The 12,029-nt window shown below is 52.5% G+C and overlaps 1 protein-coding gene across 1 annotated transcript in view; it reads left to right on the forward strand.

Moving 5' to 3' along the window:
- LOC110334939 (cytokine receptor common subunit beta) overlaps nucleotides 1-10,827 on the forward strand; it is a 23,005-nt gene extending 12,178 nt beyond the window's left edge. Inside the window, exons 5-14 of the mRNA XM_029548119.1 lie at nucleotides 1,424-1,581; nucleotides 1,660-1,828; nucleotides 2,317-2,452; nucleotides 2,574-2,731; nucleotides 5,540-5,679; nucleotides 6,478-6,637; nucleotides 7,443-7,533; nucleotides 7,737-7,794; nucleotides 8,439-8,542; nucleotides 9,146-10,827. Of these exons, the coding sequence (XP_029403979.1) occupies nucleotides 1,424-1,581; nucleotides 1,660-1,828; nucleotides 2,317-2,452; nucleotides 2,574-2,731; nucleotides 5,540-5,679; nucleotides 6,478-6,637; nucleotides 7,443-7,533; nucleotides 7,737-7,794; nucleotides 8,439-8,542; nucleotides 9,146-10,262 (2,291 nt within the window). The 3' untranslated portion in view covers nucleotides 10,263-10,827. The remainder of the gene's footprint in view (nucleotides 1-1,423; nucleotides 1,582-1,659; nucleotides 1,829-2,316; nucleotides 2,453-2,573; nucleotides 2,732-5,539; nucleotides 5,680-6,477; nucleotides 6,638-7,442; nucleotides 7,534-7,736; nucleotides 7,795-8,438; nucleotides 8,543-9,145) is intronic.
- The last annotated feature ends 1,202 nt before the right edge of the window (nucleotides 10,828-12,029 follow it).

The raw sequence follows: 12,029 nt of genomic DNA on the forward strand, positions 1-12,029 counted from the left end.
AGGTTTAGGGACCCTGTCCTGGGGTTGGAACAGATGTGATGTGGGGCCTCTGCCCAAGGCTGCTCCTGTCCCAGCTGCTTCTGCCACCTACCAAGCCACAAAGCTTCCCCCACAGGAGGAGCTGTGCCTGTGACTCCTGCAGGACTTTCCAGGTGACAGAACTCTGTTCTCTGTTGCTTTGGCCCATGGCTGAAACACCTTGCCCTATCGCTGAGGCTCTGAGACCCACAGAGGTCCTCTGATTTGAGAGTGGAACAGGGATGGCCACAATAGGTCACATGATAGGTCACATTGTCAGGTTCTTTCCATGCTTCTGACCCAGAGCCAGGGCCCTTGTCACCCTCTCTGAACCACAGAGTGTGTACACAGCAGTTACACAAAGCCTGTTGCCACCGCATGACCTTAAGTGGAGTCAAGGATCATCTGTGGGGTTCTCTTGGGTACTGTAGCTGGCATATCACCCACACTGCAGACTAATGGGAAAACCCTGGCTTGTATTGTTCTTCTAAGCCCCAGCAGATGTCAGACTCTCAGGGGGACGCTGTGAGTTTTCTTTGCCCGCCAACAATGCTAGGTTGAATGCTCTTACAACATCATTGCTGCTGGTGTCTGAAAGAGTCCCTGCCCCTGGGACTCAGATGTGCAGACTGAAAGGTTAGGTACTGGCTAACCACATCCAGGGATGGAAAGCAAAGGGGTCTGGCAATCAGGAAGGGCTTCCCAGAAGGAAGGAAACAGCTTTGCAGCCAAGTCCTTGCTCTGGGAATATAAGAGAGCCAGAAGCAATTCTTAGCCAGGAAACCACGTGTGCAAAGGGGGCTCGCAGGGGGAGATCTGCGGGAGTGGGGCATGCTGGGTACACCAGGAATGTGCCCTGTGTTCCAGGAAGCATCGAGTTCCAAAGGCTGAACAAGGGCAGAGAAATCATGAGATACAGGCAGCTGCATCTCTAGCCTTGAACTAGGGAAGTGGGACAGGGAAAAGAAAACCTTAGCCTGGCGTGACAAGACAGACATGGGGTTACAATGAGCTGTAGTGGGACAAGTACAAGGACAAAGGCTTCTGTCTGGGGACAGGAGTCCAAGAAAGTCATTGGGGGGGGGTGCTACATGTATGCAGGGCAAGGAGAGTAGTGGTAGGCACTTGAACCACTACTTGAGGTTATGTGGAAGGAGAGGGGGACCTCTGGCTCACAGCACCCTCTGCCAGGCAGAAAGCATCAGTATGCTGCAGGGTAGGAGGAGGCACCACTGAGTAGAAAGTAAGGCATATCTCTATCCAATCAGCATTTTGCAGGTTTCAGGCGTGAAGCTGCATGGGGTCAGCCAAAGTGGCATCCAGACCACCAGGCTACCCGACCACCAGGCTACCTGCAGCTCCCTCAGTGTGCAACCCGATAAACCCTCTGCTTCCCTCCCTGTAGTGCAACCACCACCTCCCAAGGACATCCGCATCAGCCCCTCTGGGGATCATTTCCTGATGGAGTGGAATGTGACCCTTGGAGATGCCCAGGTCTCCTGGCTTTCATCAAAGGACATAGAGTTTGAGGTGGCTTATAAGAGACTTCAGGACTCCTGGGAGGTAGGACCCTGAGCCGTCCATGCCCACCCTCGGGTGATGGCATGTCAGGTTCCTCCTTCAGCTGCCCTATCTCCACAGGATGCCTCCACCCTCCATACTACCAACTTTCAGGTGACTTTAGAGCCAAAGCTGTTCCTACCCAACATTATCTATGCGGCCCGTGTGCGCACTCGACTGTCCCCAGGTTCAAGCTTGTCTGGGAGACCCAGCAGATGGAGCCCAGAGGTTCACTGGGACTCCCAGCCAGGTAATGGAGCTGGGAGGACGTGCCCCTCTTAGGAGCCCAGAAGTGGAGACAGTCTAGGTCCGAGTGAAGCTCCAGGATCTGCCCTACCTTGTCACTGGGGCCTCCCACCAGTCCTGTGTCCCCAGTACTCTCTCTGGGCCACTCTGTGTCACACACTCTTGGCTCTATGGCAGCATACGTGCTCTGTTCATGACCATAATAGCAGCAGCATAGGCCCATGTGTTTACAAGTGCTGGGCTGTGTGTAGGGTCACCTGTGTCTCTGAGTTCATTCAAACACTCAACATTTAGAGCTGGTGCGCCTCTCCCAAGATGGGGCAGAGATACCGGATCCTTCCCAAGCTGTGGACGCATAGCAGGCAGGCTCAGAGCAGAGTGGGCCGATGTCCACAGCCAGGTTCTGCTGCCCTCAAGGATCTCCTCTGTGTGATTAACCTCGTGTCTCAGTGAGGGAGGGTAGACTGACTGAACGAGGGTATATTTCCACAGGGGACAAGGCCCAGCCACAGAACCTTCAGTGCTTCTTTGATGGGATCCAGTCTCTCCACTGCTCCTGGGAGGTGTGGACCCAGGCGACTGGCTCTGTTTCCTTTGGGCTCTTCTNTCGCCCCAGCCCTGCAGCTCCGTGAGTGTCCCTGGTCCATCTTGCCTCGCTTCTTCTTATCCCCAGGACCGTACCTCTTTGAGGTCTTAGCTGGATCTGACGTTCCCCCAACCCTGCTCTCAGCTCAACTGTNTTTCCCCAGGGAGGAGAAATGCTCTCCGGTGGTGAAGGAGCTGCAGGCCAGCGTCTACACCCGCTACCGCTGCAGTCTACCTGTGCCTGACCCCAGTGCACACAGCCAGTACACAGTCTCTGTTAAGCCCCTGGAACAAGGGAAGGTCATCATGAACTATAACCACAGTGAGTANGCCCGGCCTCTGTATGAGTCCCCAGTACTATAGGGGTCCNTTGGGTCACCCCAATAAACACAGGGGCCTCTTTGACATCTTTGCTTTTGCCACTTTCAAAGAATTGCAGATTTTTCACTCACACTGACAAAATGACTATTCTTGGGTTAGGAGTATGTCTCNGTGGGTGAGAGTAATTGATGAACAGGCTTTTGAATGTGAGTTCAGCACCCACATTAAAAAAAATTTAGCATGCTCATATACACTTGGCAAGACACAGGAAGACAGTTAGGGTTCTCTGGCTGCTCACCTGGATCTCGGTTCAGTGTGAGATCCTGTCTTAAGGGCACAGAAAAGGACAAATGACATCCTATTCTGGCTTCTGTATGCCTGTGTATAGAAACTTCCTTAGTTTTTTTGTTTGTTTTTTGTTTTTTGTTTTTTTGAGACAGGGTTTCTCTGTGTAGCCCTGGCTATCCTGGAACTCACTCTGTAGCCCAGGCTGGCCTCAAACTCAGAAATCCACCTGCCTCTGCCTCCCAAATGCTGAGATTAAAGGTGTGAGCCACCATGCCAGGCTTAGGGTTTTAAGCTGTGAACAGACATCATGACCAAGGCAAATCTTATAAAAGCAACATTTAAATGGGGATGGCTTATAGCTTCAGAAGGTTCAGTCCATTATCATCAAGGTGGGAGCCTGACAGCATCCAGGCAAAGCAGAGAGGTCTACATCTTCTAGCAGAACACTGACTTCCAGGCAGCTAGGGTAAGGGTCTTAAAGCCCAGGCCCTCAGTGAAATGCCTACTCCAACAAGGCCACACCTCGGAATAGCGCTACTCCCTAGCGCAAGCCTATACAAACCACCACAGTCCCCCAGACCCACGTGGAGGCATATGCAACACAGTGAGAGACAGACACAGCGAGGTGGAAAGAGAGATGGAGAGAAAGTTTATTCTAATGCTTCGACTGTCTCCAAGGGCACAGGGAAGCTACAACTGGCCCTCCTGCAGACCCTACTGTCTGCCCTCAGGAGTCTCACCTGGGACCTGCTCTCCTTCCCCTCTGCTTCCTCCCAGGTGCATGCCTGCCCCTCCCCTGGACCACCGTCCTTTCCCTCTGAGATTTCCAGGCTCCTCCTACAGCTAATGTTCACATTTCTCCCATTTGGCTCGCTGTTTTTCTTTCCTGCCTGGTGGGGTTGGATGCACACAGATGTCATCCTTACAGACCTATGTCTCACCTTCCTGTCACAGGGCAAGGACCCTGACACAAGGGAGACTTTCCAGCCAACCAGTAATGCCTGTCCTCTTGGGTAGCCAATCTTTTTGTCATCTGAGTTCATATCCAGCATCTTCTTCCTGGGGGCCTTGCTCCAGGGAAAGAGAGTCCTCTGGTTCGAGGGACCCCTCTGTGTTTTAGAGCCAGCCACATTATTTTTGTGAAAGCCCTCTGATGTCACAAGCTAGGACTCTTTTGTTTTGAAGGATACATAGAAGGTGACTGAGTGCCTTACTCTAAAGTGCCCACTTCTCTCAGAAAGCACGCAAGGTGACATGAGGAAGCCTGAATGTGTGCCTGAGTTACACCTTGTTGTCTATTCTCCCAGCGGACGGGGCTGTCACCAAAGTCCACAGCTTTCTGTTTGTCCACAGTGTGATGGTGAGATGGTGATTCCAGTGTGTTTATACAGCCGTGTAGGGGACACTTTTAGAATAGCAAGGACTTGCCAGCCGGTGCTGATGTCAGGCAACTCCCCAGAGTCATTGAAGCAGCAGAGGGGAGTGGCTAACAGAAAAATAGAGACACAACTCTCCACTGCCCAGTGTTATCTTCTCCAGACTCAGTTTTCCCATGTGTAAAATGGGGAAATGAAAGGACCTCACAGGGGAAAGGGGAGGATGGAGTGAGGGAGTTCCCACAAACTGAGTGTGTTGTTGCCCAGGGTGGGAACATTCAATGGACCAAGGTAGAAAGCCATGGGTTCTTTCTGGTTTTTGTTTTTGTTTTGTTTTGTTTGTTTNTTTGTTTTCTGGTTTTTTTTTTATTTAAACACTAGCAGGACTAGCACCAAAGAGCTTTGGGCCACCCAGGCTTACCTCAGGTGTTCCCCTCCCCCATGGACCCACATGGGGTAACACTGTGATGCAGTAATGATGGGCCTTTGCCTTGGTTACTTTTTTTTGCTGTGACGTCATTACTGAGGCAACCTATAGAAGAGAGTTTATTTTGGGATTATGGTTCCAGTGGGTGAGAGTTCATGGTGCAGAGCAGTCAAAGCAGGGCTCAGGGATATGAAGCTGGAGAAAGGGCTGAGAGTTCATGTCGTTCGTTACTTGCTTGCTTGCTTGCTGGCTGGCTGATTGGTTAGTTGGTTAGTTGATTTTTCAAGACAGAGTTCCTCTCCACACGTCTGGTTGCCCTGGAACTCACCTTGCAGATCAGGCTGGCCTCACACCCATGTACATCGTCCTGACTGTCTCACAAGAGCTAGAACATGCACCGTGCTCACATGTTGAACCGCAAGCCAAAAACAAAAGTACAATAAAAGCCCCAGCCCCATGGTCCAGTGATGCACTTCCTCCGATACAGCCACACCTCAACCTTCCCAAACAGTCCCAACTGGGGACCAGACCAAGGACTCAAACATGTGAGCATACAGGGCCATTCTCATTCAAACAACCACAGAGTTCAAAACAGTCAGCGTGGTTGGGGTTAGGGATATTGGACCATAGTGAAGAGTAACTTAGACAAGCTTGGATAATGGGGAACATTGCTGGGGGGAAGGCATGATGACATTCCCTGAAATTATCCTCCCTCTAGTCCAGATGGAGCCTCCAACCCTCAACCTGACCAAGAACAGAGACAGCTTCAGCCTGCATTGGGACACTCAGAAGATGGCTTACTCATTCATTGAGCACACATTTCAGGTCCAGTACAAGAAGAAGTCAGACAGCTGGGAGGTGAGATCCAGGACCCAGGGGATGTTAGGGACAGGGGGGGGAGAGGAAAGAGAGGACATTCTAGGGAGCCCTACTTGCAAAGTGGGTGACCCCTGTGCCTGAGCACCCACATGGTCAACAGGAGATAGTCCAATTTCTTGATTAAAAAATTCAGGCTCAGAGAGGTGATATGACATGGTCACATGACCAGTGCTGCCCTTGAACTGAGAGGCCAGACTGGCAGAGGAATGGAATGAAAGATACAAAGATCATCAAGGCCTGGGAGTATTGCCTCCATGGAAGCAGATCTGACCAATGGGACAGCTGCTGAGGGCCAAGCTGATCGCAAGGAGTGTCCAGCCTGCATCACACACATACACACACACAAAGGCCTGCCAGCTAGATGCAGACCTTGGGGCTCCACAGAGACTAACACAGGACCAGTCAGACAGAATTCTAACTTCAGACAGGAAGTAGGGAAACCGAGGCCAGCAGAGAGTCAGGAGAAAGTCAGTCCTGACCCGCCCACTCATAGGCTAGGACCCAGCAAGCTAGCATGATGTTCCCGGATCAGACAGAAATTCGGCCAAGGCACAGCAACAAATTGGGAGGTGGAGATAACCTGGTCTTGGGCCTGGATGCAGCTGTCAGGGCTGGAAGGGGTGGCATTGGGGGCCACCACAGTGGTTGGTTACAATGAGCTCATGACTGGCATCCTGGGCTGGACTAGAGACTCAACGGGTCTGGAGGTAGCTGCCAGGAAGGCAGCTGAGCCCTGATCCTGGCGATGGCTCAGCTTCAGCACATCTGCCTCTGCAGGACAGCAAGACAGAGAACCTAGATCGAGCCCATAGCATGGACCTGCCCCAGCTGGAGCCAGACACCTCATACTGCGCCAGGGTGAGGGTCAGGCCCATCTCTAACTACGATGGGATCTGGAGCGAGTGGAGCGATGAGTGCACTTGGACGACTGAGTGGGGTATGTCCCTGAGCCACCACCACACTCCTGGGACAGCCCCACAGCACTGGGCAAGGGAGGCTGAGACCCACTCTACCCTGTGTCCATCCCTGCGGGGTGCACTTGGTATATTACACACACTGTAAGTGGGGACTTAGGGAGAAAGAGAAGCTAGGGACCAGGCCTCTATTTATAGGGCTCTTCGCTTTCTTAGCCTTTGTGGCAGCCATGATAGGCCAAGCTGGGTTTCTTGTTACAATGGCTGCAAGCTAGTCTATCTATGTACACAGATAAGTTGGAAGGTTGCTGGGACCCATTCGTCCTGCTGATTTCCCTTCCCTTGAAACCTGCATTCAGTGCTGGGGCATCCCATAGTGACTGCCTGACACACACTGTGCAAGGTTAAAAGAGGATGTGGGGTGGGGGATGGTAATGAAGCATTCCACATAGTCAGCCATGTCAAAAGGGGGGGGGGGATCTCAGAGTGAGAGTCATTCTGGAAGAAAGAGGGCTGGAGCCATGAACTCCGGAGATGAGGAGGGGACTTACAAGGACCCAATCAAGAAGGCTAGGGGACCTCTGCTGGAAATCTTCCCATCTCCTCTGACCCTCCCTGGATCAGAAAGCCCGTGCTCCTTATTTCAAGAAGACCTCCCAGTTGCCAAGTTCAGTCATCCCCCGCACAGGGCAGAATTTCCCATATTGAGGACATGGTTTCTTCCCAGGTACCTGGCCTTTCTCACAGAGGGCCTGGGAGACACTAGCCTCCTCCCTTAGCCTGCAGCTTGTGCCCCCCATCTAATACTGTTTCTCCTTGCTGGTCAAGTGATGCCCACGCTGTGGATAGTCCTCATCCTGGTCTTTCTCATCCTCACCTTGATCCTGGCCCTCCGCGTTGGCTGTGTCTATGGGTACAGGTAAGTGCAGTCTGTACGGAGAGGAAAGTGGAAACAGGGCTCCGGGGTCACAGAGATAACACAGCTGGGGACACTCTCGTTCCCAGCCTACCATTCACTCCCCTGGTTCCAGTTTCCCCTCTATACATGGGCACAGAAGTAGCTGGCACAGAGGTCTCTGGACCCTCGCATACACATGTCCCCACCCTCCTGCTGTCTTCCAGGACATACAGGACATGGAAGGAGAAGATTCCCAACCCCAGCAAGAGCCTCCTGTTCCAGGTAGGAAGGCAGGCCTGGCTGCTGGCTCCCTGACCCATTCCTGCCCCACTGGGGAACGGTGGGGAAGCTGGAAGGCCAGGCTAGCAGGAGGTGGGTCTCTGGTATTGCCTGGGTGCCCGAAGGAGGAGTCTCACAAATTGGCCTGAGTTCTGTCTGCAGCCACAGACAGAACTCAGAGCCTTGTCCTGCATGAGATGGCTCAGGAGAGTCTGCTCCTGAGGTAGAAACCGGACTGAGTGGCTCCAGGACAGGACTTGAGTGCTGCACAGTAAGATGACTTGGAGCTTGTGGGAGAGTTGCCTGCAGCCAGGGTGTCACCAGGGTGTCAGCTCCTGAGACAGAAATGTGAAGGACAGAAGCACCCAGCTGTCCGTGTCTCACAGAACAATGGCCATGGGAAGATACCAGTGCCATGAGAGAAGAGGCTATAGGGAACAACATGGCTGCTCCCCTCAGGAGCTTTAGGGCTAAGGGAATTCACGACCCCTAGGATGCCTCTTCGTTTCTTGGTATCAGAAGCCTGAGCTGGGACATTCTTCCCATGTACAGAGCTTATGGAAAATACCATATGCACATGTGTCCTTCACTGTCCCCTTCTTCCTGACATGCCCCATTCAGAGACACAAATGTTCTTTCCTTTCTAGGATGGAGGTAAGGGACTCAGGCTTCCTGGCAGCATGGCAGCCGTCACCACCAAGAACCCCAAATCCCAGGGGCCACAGAGCAGCCTTTTCGCTGAGCAACAGGGGTGAGTGGTTGGGCTCTGACCCTTGGGAAGCCTGTGGGAGGAACCCTGTCCATGGTGCACATCATGGTAGCCTGTGGGTCTCTGAAGAGACGAGAGGAGGTGATGCCCACTACAGCAAGCTGCACTCCAGGTAGACCTGAGGAAGACTTTTTCTGACTCCCAGGTTGGGGTGAAACAGACCAGGGACCAGAGGCAGCATCCTGGTGCAGGAAACCTCTTCTTGCCAGGTGCCCTATATAAGCCCTGCATTGCAATGGCCTCATGGGTGACAGAGAGTGCACACGGTGGGACCTCAGCCTGCTAAGCCCACGTGTCAGGGAGTCAGTCGCCCCGTGTGGTACCCAGGCTAGTGTGAACCCGGCCCTGAAGGTTCACACTTGCTGCACGGAGCAGAAGAGAGCCAACGTTACGATGGTGGTGTGAACTGAGCCCTGGGCCCATAACCCTTTGGGACACTGGACATATACCATGTCATTCACATGGCCTCATGCCACGTGCTTACTGTGAGACCTGGAGGGGATTCCGGCCTTCCGTAGAGCTCACCTGCTCTAGGTATACACTAAGTGTCTAGGTTCAACATCTCTGCCTATATTGTCCGCACAGGGTGTCATATACACATTTGGAGGACAATGACCTGTCACCTCTCACCATAGAGGACCCTAACATGATTCTAGATCCACCATCTGGGCTTGATACAACCCCAGCTGCCTCATCCGAACCCACGGAGCAACTTCCCAATGTTCAAGTACACGCACCAACTCCTTCTGGCAGACCTAGGAAGCAATTACCCAGCTTTGACTTTAATGGGCCCTACCTGGGGCCTCCCCAAACCCACTCCCTGCCTGACCTCCCAGACCAGGTGGGTTCCCCCCAGGTGGGTGGGAGCCTGAAGCCAGCACTGCCAGGCTCCTTGGAGTACATGTGTCTGCCCCCTGGAGGACAAGTCCAACTGGTCCCATTGTCCCAGGTGATGGGACAGGGCCAGGTTGTGGATGTGCAGTGTGGGTCCAGCCTGGAGACCACAGGGAGCCCTTCTGTGGAACCAAAGGAGAGCCCTCCAGTTGAGCTGAGTGTGGAGGAACAGGAGCCAAGGGACAACCCAGTGACTCTGCCCATAAGCTCTGGGGGCCCTGAGGACATTATGGTAGCCTCTGATTATGTCACTCCTGGAGATCTGGTGCTCACTCTGCCCACAGGGCCCCTGTCTACCTCTCTGGGCCCCTCTCTAGGGTTGCCCTCAGCCCAAAGCCCCAGTCTCTGTCTTAAGCTGCCCAGGGTCCCCTCTGGAAGCCCAGCTCTTGGGTTACCTGAGTTTGAGGACTATGTGGAGCTGCCTCCAAGTGTGAGCCAGGCTGCCAAGTCCCCTCCAGGCCATCCTGCTCTTCCTGTGGCAGGCAGCCCCACAGTGAGCCCAGGAGAGCCCAGGGAGGAAGTGGGCCCTGCATCCCCACACCCCGAAGGCCTCCTTGTCCTTCAGCAGGTTGGGGACTACTGCTTCCTCCCTGGCCTGGGACCTGGCTCCCTCTCACCACACAGTAAGCCACCCTCCCCAGGCCTGTGCTCTGAGACTGAGGACCTAGACCAGGACTTGTCTGTGAAAAAGTTTCCCTATCAACCCATGCCCCAGGTGCCAGCCATTCAGTTTTTCAAGTCCCTAAAGCAGCAGGACTACCTGTCCCTGCCCCCTTGGGACAATAGCCAGCCTGGGAAGGTGTGCTGAGTCTGCCCCCTTCCAGTCTCACCAGCAGCCTGCCACCTCAGCCTGTGGTCCTCAGCCAGAGCATCCCCACAGAAGCCTCACTGAGTCCACACTCTTCCTCACTCCCAGCCCTGACACAGCAATACCCCACCTGTGCTTTTCTCCTCCCCTCTCTCCCTCTTCCCCTCCCTCCATGTCCCCGCTCTCTCCAGTTTCCTGCCTTCTATGGGATCTTCCTTCCGGTTCCTCTGAACTTTTGGAGTGGGGATGAGGGCTGTGAGGGTGAGCCCTGTGTGGTCTGTTTAGGGTGTAAGAACTGCTGAGTTCGCCTTGTCTATTGTAGGCATTGATTACACATCCTCGTGAAAGGTGGGAGGTTCAGGTGAGCCCCTTGCGAGGTCAGAGTATAAAATCGGGCAGGCTCTTGTGGCTACAGAATAGACATGGGCCTCTATGTTTGTCTGAAGCTCCTGGGGAGACCTGGGTAACCTTGTAGAGGGTACTTGGGACCCTCCTTGTGTACAGAAATCACTGATGTGGACGAAGCTGGACACAGCTATGGCCAGTCTGGAGGGACTTGGGAGGTGGAGGCAGGTGGATTTCTAAGTTTGAGGCCAGCCTGGTCTACAGTGTGAGTGTCAGGACAGCCAGGGCTGCACAGAGAAACCCTGTCTCAAAACAAAAAAACAACAAAAAAAACAAATGCAAAAAAAAATACAAAAAAGAAGAAACATTGTAATAAAAAATGTTTACATACCATAAAACAGCAAAAAAAGACTCTGTGTGTGTGTGTGTGTGTGTGTGTGTGTGTGTGTGTGTGTGTGTGTGTTATTGGAAGGTTGGGGGTGGGGACAGCTCCAACCCATGGGTGCCTTGTCAAGTAACTGGGTTCTATAAGCCTGGGTGTTTGATACCCAAGACCTCTGTACCCTCTCAGAGGAGAAGAGGATGGGACATGTTGGGGGGGGGGCGACTTGTGGGGGAGGAACCAGAAGGGGGGGACAGCAATCAGAATGTAAAGTGCATAAATAAATTACCTAATGGAAAAATAGAAATATAAGCATCATTGAAGGCTTAAAAAGGAAATCATAATCACTTGGTTTGCTACAGAAAAGGCAAAGGTATACATTGGAAGAAAGACTAATGGTTCTAGCACACCATTCTTCATGCAGGATGAAATTAAATTCAGACCTTCCAGTTCGTACAAAACAAATTCTACTTGTATCAATTCTGAGGGCTGATGAACACCACCCTTGCTGTATCTGATTTGGGATCATGAGGACTTGGGAACACAGAAATATTACACAATCCTTCCAAGTTAAGAACACCTAGCATGGTGTGTGTGTGTGTCACTGTGGAATGCACCACTGGGGAAGAGCTGGTGAGAATGTTTTGAAATTTGAGTACTGAAGCAGAAGAGTCTCATACAGTCTTAAATTAATTCTTACCAAAACCATTTGCACACCATCAGCATTGCTCATGGGGGCTTCAGATAACAAGGATAACAAGTGTGCAAGGAAAAGTGAAACTGACTTTGATTTGGCCGAGCTGATTGAACACTGGGGCAAAGGGGAAGGGCTTCTGTAGCAATACATCTGGCTCCAGAACTCCTTGGGCAGTTTCCATGTGAACCTGCTGGTTAATGCTAGCACTGATAAACACTGTTTTCTGGCTGAAAGCCTTGGTGTCTCTAAAAGGATCTCACCGAATTTGGGGGTGGGGGGAGGTTCATAGCTGAGCTTCACCTTCTCTGTTGCAAGAATGTCAAACTCCCAGACTCCAGGAGTG

Source organism: Mus pahari, chromosome 17 (assembly GCF_900095145.1).
Source record: "Mus pahari chromosome 17, PAHARI_EIJ_v1.1, whole genome shotgun sequence".
Classification (NCBI taxonomy): domain Eukaryota; kingdom Metazoa; phylum Chordata; class Mammalia; order Rodentia; family Muridae; genus Mus; species Mus pahari.